Here is a 13,144-nt window from a genome sequence, read left to right on the forward strand (position 1 = left end):
CAAAAACATAAAACCCATTACAAATGAGGCATTTGTTGCATCCAGTGGGGACATAATTACTGATTATAATGACTTATACTGTCTTTTTACGCATTGCGTTGCATTGCATCGCGCCGCGTAAACATAAAACTCTGTCTGCATTTGTGATCAGAGAAATGACAAACAACAAGTGCTACTCTACTGCCCAAAACTCGCGTTTGAATCATCAGTGGCAAATCCTTTAAATGAAAACGTACTTACGTGAGTCAGAACTGCCGGCATTTTAGTCAAAGGAAAAATTGAAATCGCATCATATGACCCCTTTAAATTGTTTTCTAATATTTGATTTTTCTTCACATTTTTTGTGGCAGTGTGGTTAAAGTGATGAATTAAGAGACATAATTCCCTAGAGAAGGTTTTAGTGTGCTGTCAGCATGCGCTGCTTCAGCAAGCTGTTTGACTGTCAACACAGTAAACTCTCTGAGAAGTTATGCCTCTTATTTCAGAAGTTAGAAGTGAACTAATAAGTGCTCAGTGGCATACCGTTCTTTCGATTGCATCATTGTGACGAGTGCTGATCAGGATCTCCTGCAGCTGTTTCCTGACCAGCTCTTTATTATAGCACTGCTGGAGAATCACACCGATACACCTATACAAAAAACTCTGAGAAAAAGAGAAAGAAAGAAGAGTTTATCACAAGAACCCAGGAAATGAAGTAAAATTTACATTCAAATACTTATTTTGTTTGGGCAAACTGCATGGGAGATTTATTATGTAGGCAATAAATTTAAATAAGCTGAGAACTAGTTTCTTGAACTGCTGTTTTATAATAATTAGATGCAAATATAATAATTAGTAATTAGAACAAAAATATAAAATAACGAGACTTATAAAATGCAGAACAAAAAAAATCTATCGGACTTAGAAAGTTCCTTTTCTGAACTAATAATAAACCTGGTTTATAATATGAAAAGGCACAGATGGATTTCCAAACTGACCTTCTCCTCCAGAGCGTTGTTGTAGGTAGGAAGGTATCGTGTGGCTTCTACTGCAAGCTGACCAGTCCACTGGCTGTCATCAGTGGTTGCCAGAGTTTTAGACAGGAGCTTGATCACAATCAGAAAGCAATGTCTGATTAAACACCATTAACTTCGGCCATTAGGACGTTTGCAACTGGTCAATGCTTAACTTTCACTTATTCTTCTAGATATAGATATGATTTATTCCTATAGATTTCCTAATTTCCCCATTTTTAATAACACAAGCCTCTCTTTTCAACAGCCATTATTAATTCATACAAATTACTACAGACCTGAAGTAAAGTTTCTTCCCATTTCTTTTTATCCAGAGAATCTTCTGTTGATTCTGGTTAAAAGACAGAGACAAAATTCAGTCAGAGATGCATTCAAACCACACTCTGGAAAAAGTCAAAGATAATGGGATACCCGATATAACTTTTTAAAGCTATACCGTGTAACTATCTTGGAAGAGTCGTTGAATGTGAAATATGATTTTTCATATTTAAAAATGACTTTGGCTGCATCTTGGAAACATCTGGTCGTCTTGTGAGTCTCTAAGGACCTCATCATAGCAGATGAGCTCTCGTTCGACTAAAAACTGACAGAGTGAGTCTAGAGAACCTGTAAAGTATCAGTTACTAGACTAAATAAGGTAACAAGTCCTTTTATGTCAGTAAATTTACCTACTTCATTGAAATCTCACAGCAGGTTAAATTAGACAGAGCTGACCAATAGGTGGCGTGTTCTGGTAGCCTTATGAAGAAAAGCTCTGTACCTAATCCACTACATCACTGTTGTATATTTTAACAAACCTTCAAGATAATTGACCAGCTTTGGAATCTCGTTTTCCCACAGAGGCTCGGCTTTAGGGTGAATGTTAGTGCTGATAGTGTGGAGCAGACTTAGAGAGGGAGCACCATGTCCCCTGCATCGAAAAGGGAACGCAGCATTCACCTGAGGAAAATGTAACATTCATTTTAGAAGTTTTAAGGTCTGCACTAAGCATAGACTAAATGACATCATGATTCAAAAAAGAGTGCATGAGGAGAAACAGAGATTAAAAAAAATATTTGTCTTTAACGAATGGATGACAAAAGAATAAATAAAATTGCAGCAGACTAAAATCTAGACTAAAAAAACACAACTAAATGGATACTGTTAGCTTGAAATCAATATTTGTGTTTAGGAATATCATGTGTTTAGAAATAGTTTAGAGTTGGTAGGATTTTTTAAATGATTTCTTATGCTCACAAAGATGCATTTATTTGATCAAAAAGCTGTCACTTTTGACCGATTTCACCCAAAAACGAAAATTTTGTCATCATTTACTCACTCGCATGTCGTTCTTATGTTGAACACAAAAGAAGACATTTTGAAGAACAAAACGTTATTGGTCCCCATTGACTTTCCATAGTAGGGAAAAAAATACTATGGAAGTCAATGGGGACCATCACCTGTTTGATTACCAGCATTCTTCAAAATATCTTCTTTTATGTACAACATAAAGAATCTCATACAGGTTTAGAACGACACGAGGGTGAGTAAATGATGACAACATTTTTAGGTCAACTATCCCCATTTCTTTGCAAATAAATACTGACCTCAAACTTTTGAACATTAGTATATGAAAGTAGCACTGGTATCTTGTAATAGGGAACAGTGAAATATCCACCGGTAATTATACAAAAATAATTTATTTACTCTTTACCTTACTCATTGCCCAGCTGAAACTGAGAACAATCTAATTTAAAAAAACGGTGGGAATTTGACACTTACCAAGAGCCTTATCATCAGGATATATTGTGAGGGAAGACTAGAGCCTGCGGGAAGAAGGAAGAAACAGAGTAAGACAGAGAGAGGGGGAGGGCAGACAAGGGTAACCCATTAGTGTAACCCATGATCCAAAAGCATTACAATTAACGAATAAATAATCACTGAACCTGGGACTTATGTGTCCTACTAGAGTTAAATTTAATCACTGTCAGCGTAAGAAACAATTAGCCTCTGCCCCAAAAACTTTATTCAGTTGATAAATACCACTTTTCATTTGACTAATTAGAAACAGACTCAACAGGCAAATGTCTTGCAATGAAAACAAAACGTCTGCAAGTGCAATTTAGTTTCAGGCCAACAATGGAAAAAAGGGTTTAATAACTGCTGCTGGATTTGCCACACTGCCAAAAAGACAGAAAGTGTGATTCCAGGGTGTCTTTAGGTCAGACAGTGGAAAAGCTCTTAGTCTGAGTCTAGGCTCATCAGTGACATCATGTGTGTGTGTCCACACCTTGTGCATTGAAGTCGATGATGAAGTTGGGTTCTTGTGCTGTTTGTTTCTTGTTGGCCAGCAGAATTAAACTCTTGCACAACGGGGTAGTAGCATTGGCATACTGATTTGGGGTCAGGTAGCAAAGCAACATCGGCCACAGAACCTACACAGGAAATAACATCATTTCAGATGTACAGTAATTATATGAAGTAAACCAAAGCCATACATAGAGGTAGTCTTGGACAATTTAAGACAAAGTATTAATACCTCCCATCAGGGCCACAATTATTACACTAAAATAAACATAATTAATAGCAATAAACATTAATTAAACAGTGCAAAATGTAACATAAAACCCTAATGTACTGATAAGAAAAAAAATAAGACAGACAGACAGTTATTTTAATGAATAAAAACCATCAAATGTCAAGTGTGACACAGGGAATTCTGGGAATGTCAATTTACGGGGGTTTTTTTCACTTTTTTTCACAATTATATGACGACTTTCCTTATTCACTTGCAAAAACTGCAAATTGAACAGTATTTTACCTAAATTATTACAGTTTTATTACATTTTCACTGTGTATAGTAAGTGAAGTTACTGTTAACTAATACAGTTTTTTTTTCAGTAGCATTTTTAGTCTTAGTTTAAATTATTTTTTATAGTGGAATTTTGTTCAACATTTTCCTTGAGGTCTTACATTGTTTATTTAAAAATATTTTATAGTCTATATAAATATTTATACATGTGTGTATAGATTAGATAGATAGATAGATAGATAGATAGATAGATATGAACTACTCCTAAATGTAATGTAGAAACTTTCATTTTCTGTGAAGCTGCTTTGCAACGATTTGTATTGAAAAAAGCGCTATACAAATAAATGTGAATTAAACTGAATAAATCCCACAAACCATAAATCCATATTCACAATAAATCTCATAAAAGTCCAAACTCAGTGCTTTAAAACAACATGTTAACAAGATAGACACAACAAAAGTCTAAATATAGTCTGGCTATATACATCTCCTGACATTTTCCTGGTTATCATTCGAATGTGTTTTGGCGGAGGGAATGGAGAGTCTCATCGGCACATAAACTGTCTTCGTCTGTCTGCTGAGGAGAGATCCCTGTCAATAGCCTGATGTTGATGTTGGGAGGCTCACAGGAAAAAAGATCTAATATTTCTCTAGACACTCTCTCTTACAAGCGGCAATGCCGGGCTGGGGCTGCTGACTTTGGCTGTGAAGATGATGGACTGTGCTGAATGACTGCAAAGCCCATCTCTCACTATGTAAGAGTTTCACTGAGTTGTCTTTAGGATAATAAGACGCATTGCAGATGTGCATGTGTCTGATTTAGTGGCAGCAGGACTGTCACCACTACAGACACTGATGTTCTCCCTAATACCCTTACAAAAATTAACCATGGTTTTATTATAGTGAAAGTGTGGTAACCATGGATTTTTGGTGGATTGATTACTACAAATACCATGGTTAAACTGAGATTAGTATATCAAAACCATGGTTTTAACTACAAGTTCACTTGATAAATGACATGCAATTACGGTCAATCATAATGCTGCACAACAGAATTAAACAGAACAAAGGTGAGCACTGCACATTTTGAAAGATGAACCATGACTTCAAGCATCAAGATGAGGAAGGTGTACGCTTGTTTGTACTTATCTGTATACTCACATCAGTCAGGCGGCCCACTGTGGTAGTGAAAAGATGCAATGTGTTATCACACATGCTACGCAGAGCCTCATTAGTCACTTCCTCTGGGTCTGGAGGTCGCTGTGTGAATATTAACAATTTATTAGCTGTATTGTATCACACAACCTAGCATAACTAGGGCTGGGCTAAAGCCAATAACAGTGCAAAGCTAACGAACTAATGTAAATATTCAAAAACTGAGGTATGCACTGAAATGTTGCTCAACATGGACTAAGAACTGAATGAAAAAAGCTGAATTGATATTAAACAAATCGACTATAGACAATCTTGCAATGCAATGCATGGGAAATCAAGCAAGGAGATTTGGAACTTCAGCGAGCAGGAAGTTGATTTGCAGCTACAGTCATGTGACACTGCTGATCAGGAGTAAGATAAGAAATGTGTTAGTGAGTAACGGTTGTTTGTACATGGTAATTGTCTGGTAGAGCGCAGTGCTGGATGATGAAACGGACAAGCAGGTCTCCTCCCTCTAGCTCTAGGTAACCATGATGAGCCATAGCACTGATCACCTGCACCACTCTCTTCTTCACCTGCACAGGCAAATACTATCATTGAAACCTTTCTGAGCACTCAAAATGAGCAGTATGACACCAGTATGAGTTTTACATGAAAACAAAAAATAGATCACATATATTTATATAACTTTCGGTACTTATATGTACCAGAGGTTGAATGTCATATTAAAACTTTTAAACACTTGAAAACATAAAACACAATTTTTTGCATATATTTTATCGGTTTACACTTGCCTGACTTTCACCATAAACTATTTTAAGATAATAAAATAATCAACAAAGAGTGAAAACAAATATCTATTCTGCAAAAATAATGAGTTTTTAGTGCAAAAATGTAACACAGTTGTCATTTTCAATTGTCTCAAGCAATTGTTCAAACTGTCCAACACCAAATGACAAACATATATATTAGTGTACTTGATTACCCAGGTGTCAGTGAAGAACACTTAAGATTATACATGTGATGTGTGAAGAAAACCAAGAAAAATCAAGATGTGAATGTGACTTGTGTTATGCAAGTGTGAATTTAATTGTATTAGGCCTAATTTACACCACATAATCCTATCAAACACAATACATAACTTGAGCTGTGGTGACAATGACACTGCAGAATAAATGTTAATGTTAATAGTTATGTTTCCATCCACTTATTTTTCCATCATCAAAATTATTTAGTAATCACCTCCCATAACTGTCTTTTCATTTTGCTGCCATCTGGTAAGCGCTTCCGTAGCCTGATGGCAAAAACCGAGAGACTTAGGAGGAGCTTCTTCCCCCAGGCCATCAGGCTCCTTAACTCAAACTCAGTCTCTTAACACCAACATGACTTCACTTAATTATCAGTATGACACTTAATATACAGACATTGTCACTTGCACACAGCAATTTCTGTAATATTTTATTTATTTACTTTTTACCTCTATTGCTGCTTTGTTACTACCCTGTACAACCTGTTTGCACATTCTTCTCTTGTACATTCCTGCTCATCTAAATATTTATTAAGCCTACAGTATACTGTCCTGCGCATTTTATTTTATTCTTATTTTTTATCTTACTTTTTCCATACCTATATTTATATATAATTTTCTTGTGTTTGTATTCTTTAATAACTGCACTGTCCATGGAGCGGACCTGACTTACATTTCACTGCTGGTCATATATTCCCTATATAACCATGTATGTGACAAATAAAAATCTTGAATCTTGAATCTTGAATTGTCTCACACAATTGCATTCCCAAACATCAAGAACCGGAACATTGTTTGTTATTGCGTTTCGTCTGGCACAAATAATTTATTATGTAGGAATAAAGAGCCACAGGCTTCCCCAGTTGCAGCATCTTTCATTTATATTACTGATACTTTGCATCAGTTTCCCAGAAAGTGACTATTTGTTTTTTGTTTTTTTTGAAGACATGGGATGGAAACAGTTCTTTATTTGCAAAGGTTTTATACAATATTCTAATTTTGTGCATAAGTTAAATTCACAACTTTGAATGGAAACATAGCCAATGTCAAATCCTCCTATGATGCATGTACATTCACTGTTGGACATTTTAGTAGACAAATTAAATAAACTAGTAAAATTGTGAAAAATGTATTTTAAGGGAGTTTATTTTCTAAAGGTCTGCATGACAAAAAGTGCCCAAAGTTGATGAAACACCCATATTTTGTCACTTATCACATAGAGAGGATATATTTATGTACCTTATTACTGTGGTCAGCCAGAGGTTGCCTGATGCTGGCTAGAATTAGGAGCCTCTTAGTTTCCATAATGGAGGCTTGAACAGACAGAGCAGAGTTTTAAAAATACAGATCTTTAAAATTACAATGGCAGCAAAACATTCTGATCTTTTCATAGCCAGGTATGACAATCTGGATAAGAGTGTCTGGCTGAGGAAGAAATCATTGACGTATTTGATTACATGTTTAAAACTCACTGGATGAGTTGATGAGGTGTCTGAGAACAGCCAGCGAGCCCATTCTGTTCCTTTCGTTACTGTTCTCCAACCTCTGGAGAACAAACACCATCAGACGGTCCGGGAACGTGTTAGCTGGGGCCAAAAACAGCAAAATATAGAAGTGAAAAGTTTACCCTTAGTTACCGATAAAGGCTTTGACAGTGTTCTGTGCCAGTAAATGAACCACCAAGATCTGTGTATGAATGCATACATTAGTCAATGGTGTCTGGTTTTAATGCCTGGTAAATGATCCATTGTTTAAATAGCCCATATAAAGGCAGCTACATTACCTAGACCAGCAGCTCTCAACAGTTGAACATTAATTGGTTAAAAACCTGGGTAAATTGTTAAAAAAATAACTAATTAATTGTATTATATTTAAGGAGTCATTGTTCTAATTCATATATTTTTATGCATTTGTAGTCTAGCACTAACACCAAATCTTTTCACAGTTGAAACACCCGCTCATGTCATGATTATAACTTCATGATAGACACACACACACAGAAAACACTTTAACAGCTCCTGGACTCCTTGCATTTGCTTGATAAAACACAAAAGCAAGAGGAGTGCGATCCAGCTGGTGTGTGTCACCTCAAATCAGCACCGAGCACACAACTGTATGATATCATCTCACTGATTGGAGGAGCCTGCTGGTCTGACACTTTAACTTAATCTCAGCTCAGACTCCATCAGCACATGACACAACGATATTGCTACAGTAGTCAGCTGACTGAGAATACAACATTTGCTTGAGTTCATGTCCACATGGCTAGTCCAGACAATAGATTTCAATCAGATGTTTACAATTGCATGCACCTTAAAATTAAGAAAAGGGTTTAACCAAGACCCACCAAGAATAGTAAAGCATCGCAGGACCTCGTTGTGATTTTTCACAGTTGGAGGGTTGCTGAAATCCATAGGTGAGCATATCTGGAAGGAAAAATTAATATAAATCTATTGACAATGAGGACCTGAAAACTCTGTCAACTCAAAATAAGTTATTTTAAGTTTATAAAATAAAAAACACAGGATTTATATGTGCTTTATTTGTTTTAGTAACTGACAGCTGTCCAGAAATACAAATTAGTATCTAATAACTGAGAAAACTGGAATTTCAAAGGAAAAAAGCAGTGATAAGGTATGAATGCAATTAAATAATCTAAATGAAAAGCTGTTAATTTCGAAAGGAAATAACTAATTTTAATAAAAATGCTCAAACTGCAAAATGAATGGTTGAAAGTAAACAGTTAATAAACAACTGTTCTAATCTGATTTTTTTGTGAATAATCCCTACTATGTTAAACCGTTAAACGGCCCTAGGCTGTGTAACTCTGTGTAACACTGTTAGGCAACTTAAAACCTGTTCCACCAAAATGAAACAGTGTTAGGCAACTTAAAAACTGTTCCACCAAAATGAAACACTGTTAGGCAACTTAAAAACTGTTCCACCAAAATGAAAACATGATTACAAGAAGTTGTGCAGGGGATGTAGAAGAAGTCTGCAAAACATTTTGTCATGATGACTTATGAATACGAAAAAGTGGTGCACATAAATAGCGAGTGAAAGAAACACTGACCTGCTGGTGCAGAGCGACTAAGAGACCATCAATCTGTGTTTCCAGCACTCTGCTGCCCATATTCACAGAGGCCTCCAGGATCTGACACAAGCTCTAAACAAACACAAACAGAATTCGACTACATTAGGCAGCACAGAGTCTTGGATTTTCTCATATATTGGTCATAAAATCTGATCTGACTATGAAAGTCACAGCAGGCTGCTTAAATAATGCAAAAACAATTACACATTTCCATGTCTTTACTGAACACAATATGGAAACAGTCCAGAGTGGGGGAAAAAGCATGTGAACTTGGACTGAATAACTGGTTGACCTATTAACTTCCACCAAACATTTCCTGTAATTGTGAAATGGTGAGGAGGGCCTTACCTTGCTGATGATGTAGTGTTCTGAATTCTTCTTGTAGAGGCCCAGTATAGTGGGAAGGAGTTTGGGAAGCTGTTCTTCCAGTTTATCATGTGCCATTAGGTGACTCATTGACCCAAGAGCCTCTGCAACAGTCAGACGCAGCTGCAGAATGACACACAAGAGAATAGTTTCAACGCATACATGAATCCACATTCCCACTAGAGCAAATGAACAAACAAACTGAAAAAGATAATAACAGAAACAGAAAGAAAAAACAGACAGAAAATTTTCAAAAATTATTTCTGAATCTTGAATGATTAGTGACCAATAAGTATTTTAAATAGAACATATGATTTTTAATCTTTTCCGGCTGCAATAATGTAATGTGTAAAGGCGAAATTACTAAATACAATCCAATCTTCAGCATTTACAAATAAATCTACCTCTCTAAAAGAAGTAGATTCAGTTCACAAGCTCACATGGGTTTTTTTTTCCCTGCTTCAATTCCAAAGAAAACTGAACTGAACTCAGTTGGCGCACGTTCGTGTCCCTCTTTAGGCTCAAAGTGAGTTAGCTGTAATTGGATGTGTGCTTCGTCTCATTAAATGTACCTTGGACTCTCTGCTCTGGATCCAGCTGTTGAACAGGATGTCATAGGCTGAGTAAATCTCACTAGAGAAGGTGTCCTTACGCACAGTGGGGTCCGGAGCTTTGTCCAGGTTGGCCAGGTATTCTAGAATGCTCTCGCTGAAGTGGCAGAGAGCTGAGAGGAAACGTTAAGAGAGGAGAAGCCACATCACTACAAACATTTAACACTAATCAAAGCATTTCATGTAAGTAAAAGACAATATACAGTCATTTTTTAAAGAAACTATTACTCAGCAACGATTTATTACAATGATAAAAAGTGACAGAAAGGTTTTACGTTGTCAAAAAAATTATATTTCTGAAGGATCATGTGACAATGAAGACTAGAGTAATGGCTGCTGAAAATTCAGCCTTGCCATCAAAGGAATAAATTAAATTTTAAAATACATTAAAATTGATTATCTGATCAAATAAATGGGGGCCTAAGAGAGCATAAGTGACTTTATTTCTTAAAAATCATTCATTTAGCTGATGCAGAATATTTACCACTTTACGCAGATCTATAACTGAACTTACCGGACGAGAAGACCCATTTCATGTTGTCTTGTTTGGTCATGCCCAGCATGGGTAACATGGTCCCCATTATAGCATTGAGAAAAGGCACCATACCGTATACTGTGGGTAGAGGTCAAACATATCAAAACAGGTCAAAAACTTAACCAAAAAAAGAACACAGGGCTTAAACAAAGCCCTTTTATTTCATTATTAATGTAATTTCCCTAAAGTTCAGTGAAATGAGGAACAGAAACAATAATGATCAACTGTCAAATGCACAAAGCATGATCTAACATCAAAGGTTGCAGCAAGTCTGTAACTGTAACTTCCATTTCATTTCATAAAGTTAAAACGTGTATTTAAAATTTATTAAATTAACATTAAATAAAATTAGAGTCCAATTTTATGCATACATAAAGGCATAACTAGAGAAAGCTCTGAATTAATTTCAGGAGTTTTGATTAAAGATACGTACCATTTGAGTCAGAGAGATTGGCTAGTGTTTGGACCACAAAAAAGTGAGGCAAAACTCCCGGCTGGAACTTGTGGAGTATCTCCTCCATGATGTCATTAATATATTTGTTTCCCACAGCAACCAGAATATTACTAGCTGCTTGCTGCCATTCTGGGACAACCTCCTATACAGAGTGGATAATTCGTTTTACTGTACGTTTAAATACAAAAATCATCACTGTACAATTTGTGTAGTATATTAAATACACAAACAATAAAAAACTAAGAAAAGTAATGCTTTGTGCTACTAAACTTTTCCAGATGTCACATAACTATTTTCCAAAATGTAATTTAAAAGAAAAAGACTCAAAACAAAACCTGTTCTTTATAGTTTTAATGGAACTGTTCAAACATTTGTGGTCAGTAAGATTTTTTTTTTTAAGTCTCATACACTCCATTCTCCAAAGTCTGCTTTAGTTTCATCAAAGTTACAATGAAAACAGTAATATTGTGAAATATTATTATAATTTAAAATAATGTTTTCCCTATATATTTAGAATGTATTCCTGGAATGGCAAAGCTGAATTTTCAGCAGCCACCATTACTCCAGTCTTAAGCATCACATGATGCTTCATGATCATTCCTATATGAAGTATTAACCTTACTGACCCCAAACTTCAGAACAGTGGTGTAAGTCTGCTGTCCCACCTTTGATTTCGTCATCTCATCTGATGCTAGCTGTATGACACTCTTGATCTTGGGGTAACTGATGTCATCAATCCTGCTCTTCACCACCAATTCAATGGTTTGCAAGATCACCACTCTGTGCCCGACCACCAGCTACAGAGGACAAAGATAACCTGCAAGTAAACTCATGCACGGGTACTACAGAAATACACTATGAAAGACATGATAACCATAATTCGAAATTTATCACAGGCTCATCCTATATTCAAATTTTATAAAGTAGGTCGACTATTAAAACAAACTTCAGCCAAATCAGAGGCACAAATCACAGAAACAGTCCTGTCTGTGAGCAGTGGTTTTCCCCTGCAACACTAGGCATTACAAATCAATAAAAGGAAGAGCTCTGGTTACTGATAAGAGGTTTATTACAGATGAGATTGATGCGTTTCCTTTTTAAAGAAACATGCACTAAATTATCTTCTTTTCCTTTCTGTTTAGGGAAATAGCCTAGGAAATAGGAAATTTTGACCTCTGAGAAGGAAAATCTCCATACAAACAAAGGAATCACATGTTTGCATAACATGAAATAAAGCATAAAACTACTTAATGTGACTTGCTGAATTACAACACAAACGTTTCAGAAACAACACATGCTTGGGGACATTAGCATGAAGACTGAAACACTGCTTCTGCTTCCTTGTTAGCAGGCCAACAAACTCAGTCAGGAACATACTGTTAAGTGCACTTGAATATAATAACAGCCCAGCCATTATTACAAACATCTGCTCAAGAAATTTACTTTCTTATAATAGACTAGCATAGAAAAGTTACTTGATTTAAAGACATTGTTAGTCTATAAATTTGTATAACATTGTATTAAACGGTTGACATCAATTACCCTACCAAAGTTCAAAGGTTTTTTTATGTTTTTGAAAAATGTCTCTTATTCTCACCAAGGCAGAATTTGTTTGATTAAATACAGTAAAAAAATATATATTGTGAAATATTAAAATTTAAAATACTTTTGAAATCTTTCAAAATTTAATTTAATAATTACAATAATTTTACAATTTAAACTGTTCTTTCATTTTAATATTGCATGCTTTTTTTAAATTGTTTTTAAAAATGTATTTTTAAAATGTATTGCTGTGATGGCAAAGCAAACAGCGCTCAAGATTATTTCTTATTATTATCAATGTTGAAAACAGTTGTGCGGGCTATATTTATGGAAACAGAAATCTTTTAGAACATCGTTATTGTCACTTTTGATCAATTTAATGCATCCTTGCTGAGTAAACGTATAAATTTCAAGTTCAACCAAACTTTAGTATATCTAAATCTAAAGAGACAAGAATTTCATGATGTCTTCTAACATTTGATGCTTTTCATATCATAAAGGCCATATAAAATCCATGACATTCAGCAATAATCTACATAACCATTAGAGGAAAGCA

At 35.4% G+C, this 13,144-nt stretch overlaps 1 protein-coding gene across 1 annotated transcript in view; it reads right to left on the reverse strand.

Moving 5' to 3' along the window:
* Positions 1-13,144, reverse strand: part of LOC107704831 (maestro heat-like repeat-containing protein family member 1) — a 35,887-nt gene that overhangs the window by 17,981 nt on the left and 4,762 nt on the right. The window contains exons 4-20 of the mRNA XM_016507855.1: positions 11,712-11,843; positions 11,026-11,188; positions 10,572-10,670; positions 10,019-10,170; positions 9,429-9,569; positions 9,060-9,152; positions 8,334-8,412; positions 7,459-7,572; positions 7,226-7,299; positions 5,412-5,534; positions 4,966-5,064; positions 3,283-3,427; positions 2,775-2,818; positions 1,811-1,952; positions 1,292-1,344; positions 978-1,085; positions 523-642 (exon numbers count right to left, since the gene is read on the reverse strand). Of these exons, the coding sequence (XP_016363341.1) occupies positions 523-642; positions 978-1,085; positions 1,292-1,344; positions 1,811-1,952; positions 2,775-2,818; positions 3,283-3,427; positions 4,966-5,064; positions 5,412-5,534; positions 7,226-7,299; positions 7,459-7,572; positions 8,334-8,412; positions 9,060-9,152; positions 9,429-9,569; positions 10,019-10,170; positions 10,572-10,670; positions 11,026-11,188; positions 11,712-11,843 (1,881 nt within the window). The remainder of the gene's footprint in view (positions 1-522; positions 643-977; positions 1,086-1,291; positions 1,345-1,810; positions 1,953-2,774; positions 2,819-3,282; positions 3,428-4,965; positions 5,065-5,411; positions 5,535-7,225; positions 7,300-7,458; positions 7,573-8,333; positions 8,413-9,059; positions 9,153-9,428; positions 9,570-10,018; positions 10,171-10,571; positions 10,671-11,025; positions 11,189-11,711; positions 11,844-13,144) is intronic.

The sequence above is a fragment of the Sinocyclocheilus anshuiensis genome, unplaced genomic scaffold (genome assembly GCF_001515605.1).
Source record: "Sinocyclocheilus anshuiensis isolate Anshui unplaced genomic scaffold, SAMN03320099.WGS_v1.1 scaffold702, whole genome shotgun sequence".
NCBI lineage: Eukaryota > Metazoa > Chordata > Actinopteri > Cypriniformes > Cyprinidae > Sinocyclocheilus > Sinocyclocheilus anshuiensis.